Consider the following 4022-nt stretch of genomic DNA (forward strand, 5'->3'; position numbering starts at 1 on the left):
TCCTGTGGGCAGTTCCACTCTGTCCTCTAGGGGTGCTGTGGGTCAGAATGGACTCCAGGCAGTGGGTGTGGTTTGGGCTTTGCTTCTGTGAAGAGTGACAGCCTTGGAGATCCTGTGGGCAGTTCCACTCTGTCCTCTAGGGGTGCTGTAAGTGGAATCAACTGGATGGTAGTGGGTGTTTGTTTTTATTTTCCTGAGTGCATTAAAACATGAGGAGCTCTCATGGAGTAGTGCCTAAGGCATTTGACTGCTAACCAGAAGGCTGGCGGTTCAAACCCACCAACCACTCCTCAGAAGGAAGACTGGGCAATCTACTTCCATAGAGATACCCCTCAGAAATCCAAGAAGGGGTCGCTGAGTTGGATCCAACTCCACAGCAGTGAGTTTGGTTTTGTTTTGGTTTATTAAAACACGATCAAGACTGCCCTCACTCGGTTCTAGAACGGGCCCAGGCAGGCTGCCTCACTGGCCTTGCCGTTGCCGCGACTCCTTGAACCCGTGTCTCCACTGGGCGACTCGGGTGCAGACAGGGGCCTGGCTCAGCCCAGAGACCCGAGTCCAGGCTCCAACCACACAAACGTGTCTCTTCTCAAGGCCCGAGCGTGCAGAGTCACAGCTCCGGAAGCCACGACTTGATGCTCTTGGAAGATGGCAGAGAAGGTGAGCCCAGCCGACCTCAAACCTTCCAGTTCCGCAGTGGGGCTGGCGACCCGACGTCACGGTCAGGATCCCAAGGGCCTGAACCAAGACCACGACTCGGCTCTCCGCTCCTCAGCAAAAAGCCTTCTGGGTAAGTGTTTAATGTCCGCGGCGCCATCGCCAGGGAATGGGAGTCTCCTCCCTGAACTGGGAGCGCTGACGGCTGCGCAGGCGCTGATGACGTGAAGGTCACTGAATGCTACGCAGAAAAGCGGCTGAAAGCGCAAAGGTTAGGTACAGTTTACCGCAATAAAAAATAAAAAGTGCACCCTCGGCCTGAGGAGTTTTGGAGAACAAAGGACGGCTGACCGGGACACAGGGTAAGCCGTGCTTGCAACACATATATTTGGAGTCGCAGCTGCCCTGCCCTCCCCGACAAAGCTCATGGCATTGGCCTTCCAGACCCCACCCTACGACGGAGAAATTCCCGAACGGTGCATGTGATGGCTGTCCCGCGGGACGCGCCTACTTCACGTCACTGGACTGTGCATGCGAACACTGTTGCAGTGGCAAAGTTCTCCTGCCAGTGAGTTTACAACAGGAACAGAGTGCAGACGAAATCTACACACTCCCACCCGACCCAGACATCGACCCTAACAAGCTGGGTACGCTGTTCTTTAAGAAGCTCTTGGGCAGTGTCAGGCATTCAGCTGCTAACCAAAAGATTGGAGATTCGAACCCACCAGCTGCTCAGCGGGAGAAAGATGAGGCAGTCAGTCTTCTTTCTAAAGATTACAGCCTTGGAGACCCTGTGGGCAGTTCCACTCTGTCCTCTAGGGGCGTGTGGGTCAGAATGGACTCCAGGCAGTGGGTGTGGTTGGGGCTTTGCTTCATGAAGACTGACAGCCTTGGAGACCCTGTGGGCAGCTCCACTCTGTCCTCTAGGGGCGCTGTGGGTCAACTGGAGGGCAGTGCGCTTGCTCTGGGTTTGGGTACCGGGTTCTTAGGCCCAACACCAGGCCCACTTCACTTTCTGACCACAAAGGAAGTGCCCTCTCCCTCCCCAAACACCTCACAGGGAAAAACGTAAACCTTCCTGCCTCCACTTTCCACCCGTTATGTGAACATGGAATCTGCCCTTATTTTCCCTTTTTCCCCCACTGTACAGATTTGAAAATAAAATCATCTACCTGCTCACAACACGAGGAAACACGAAAAAAATAAACTAGAACCTTGGTTTCCTAAAACCTCACAAGTGACCAAACCAAAAACCAAACCCACTGCCGTAGAGTCATACCCGACTCATAGCAAACCCTCCTTGTGTTTCCGAGGCGGTATCACTATGGAAGTAGATTGCCCAACCTTCCTTCCAAGGAGTGGCTAGCAAGTTTGAACCGCCAGCCTTCTGGTTAGCAGTCAAATGCCTTAGGCACTACACTACCAGAGCTCCTTGCAAGTGACAGTCTTCCAATAAAATACCTCTCCTTATTATCAACTTTTTTTCCCCCCAATTAATAAAGTCCCCTCAACTTTCGGCCAAACAATAGGGCTGTGAGAAGAACAACAGGGCGGAGGTGCGCGCGCCTTAGCACCATCAACCGGAGTAAAGGCAACATTTGCCCAGGGATAAAGCTCAGAAGGCCCCACGGGGCAGAAAAAACCCAAAAAGGAAAAAACGAGCAGGAAGTGGGAAGCGCGCCGCCACACTGTGGGGATTGCCGTCAATGTCCCAAAACGAAACGTGCGTGAAATGTTGAATGGAAAACCAATTTGCTCTGTAAACTTTCACCCAAATCACAACAAAAAGTTTTTTTTTAAATGTGTATATATATAAAAGAGGACTACAAAACAAACAACCTAAAACAGCAAAGCCCAGACGCCCTCAGGCAGGGCTAACAACAGGGCGCCAAGCTCCTAGACCCGAAACCAACCATCAGCCAGTGGACCGTCAGAAACACCGACGCTGCATCCTATAGGCTTGTTAACGACCCAGGAAATTTGGGGAAGTTTGTTTCAATGAAAAGTGGGGGTTGGAAAGCAAATTCGTTTGCAATATGCAAAGGTTACCCCAAATCGTACAGCATCCCTCCCGGAGTGGCCGGTCTGGTCCAGGCGCTGGCTATGACCCAGGGGGCCTTGGGACGAGTGGAGGCCGCGGCCGCGCCGGGGCGGCGCCTGGCCTCTGTGGCGCACTTACTCGTCGCCGTCGGGGCACACGCCGGTGGCCTCGTCGTACTTGGCGCAGTACACGTCCGCGCTGTAGTTAAAGGTGCCGTCACGCCTGCGGAGCGGTCTGCGCCGGCGCTGATTTAGGAAATGCCAGTGGAAACAGGTGAACGGCCTGTGCTGGGCGCACTTGTGCTGCAAAAATAGGGCGCACTGCTCTGTCCTAAACTCCTTTAGATACCTAAAAAGACAGACAGCCAGCGTTGCCGGGCCGGCCCTCCCCCGCCCGCCCCGAGCCCTGCACCCCCATCCCAGGCGCGGCCCGCCAGGTCCCGGGCGCAGTACCCGCATCCCAGGCGCGGCCCCCAGGCCCCTGGGCGCAGCACCCCTATCCCTAGTGTGGGCTCCTGGGCGCAGTAGGCAGCATCTCTGCCCCATCCCAGGCGCAGCCCCCAGGCCCCTGGGCGCAGTACCCCCACCTCAGGCACGGCTCCCCAGGCCACTGGGTGCAGTACCCCCACCTCAGGCACGGCCCCCCAGGTCCTGGGTGCAGTACCCCCATCCCTAGTGTGGGCCCCTAGGCGCAGTACCCCCATCCTGGGCGCGGCCCCCAGGCCACTGGGTGCAGTACCCCCACCTCAGGCACGGCCCCCCAGGTCCTGGGCGCAGTATCCCCTATCCGAGGCACGGCCCATCAGACTCTAGGCGCGACCCCCAGACCCCAGGCGCACCCCTGCCCCCAAGCCCGGGTGTCACCCCACAGCAGGCGACGAGAGCCCGAGTCCACATGGCCGCCTTTCCCCTCCACCCCAGGCGCGGTACCCCCGACCCTGACCCCTAGGCGCGCGGGCTCCAGACTCCGGAGCCCAGGCACACCCCTCGGACCCAGGCTCCGCCCCATGACCCCAGGCGCGTCGCCCAGACTCTCGACCCAAGGCAGCGGCAGCCCGAGTCCAGATGGCCGCCCCTTCCCCTCAATCCCAAACGCGTTCCACGTCTCCCGAGCCCAGGTACCACCCCAAAACCCAGGTGCGGACCCCACACCCCCGACCCCAGGCACCGCCCCCGACATCAGGCGGCGGCAGCACGAGTCCAGATGGCAGCCCCCATCCCGACCCCAGGCGCGATCCCCCGACCCCGGCGGCGGCAGTCCAACCCCAGATGCCGCTCCTTCGCCCTAATCCCAAGCGCGTTCCCTGTCCCCCAAGCCCAGTCGC

General features: G+C 58.2%; 1 protein-coding gene across 1 annotated transcript in view; it reads right to left on the reverse strand.

The window, feature by feature from the left end:
* UNKL (unk like zinc finger) overlaps nt 1-3401 on the reverse strand; it is a 36876-nt gene extending 33475 nt beyond the window's left edge. Inside the window, exons 1-2 of the mRNA XM_007939642.1 lie at nt 3151-3401; nt 2837-3046 (exon numbers count right to left, since the gene is read on the reverse strand). Coding sequence (XP_007937833.1) covers nt 2837-3046; nt 3151-3401 — 461 coding nt within the window. The remainder of the gene's footprint in view (nt 1-2836; nt 3047-3150) is intronic.
* Nucleotides 3402-4022: the final 621 nt, after the last annotated feature.

Source organism: Orycteropus afer, unplaced genomic scaffold (genome assembly GCF_000298275.1).
Source record: "Orycteropus afer afer isolate SDZICR_OR568_19922 unplaced genomic scaffold, OryAfe1.0 scaffold00061, whole genome shotgun sequence".
Lineage (NCBI taxonomy): Eukaryota > Metazoa > Chordata > Mammalia > Tubulidentata > Orycteropodidae > Orycteropus > Orycteropus afer.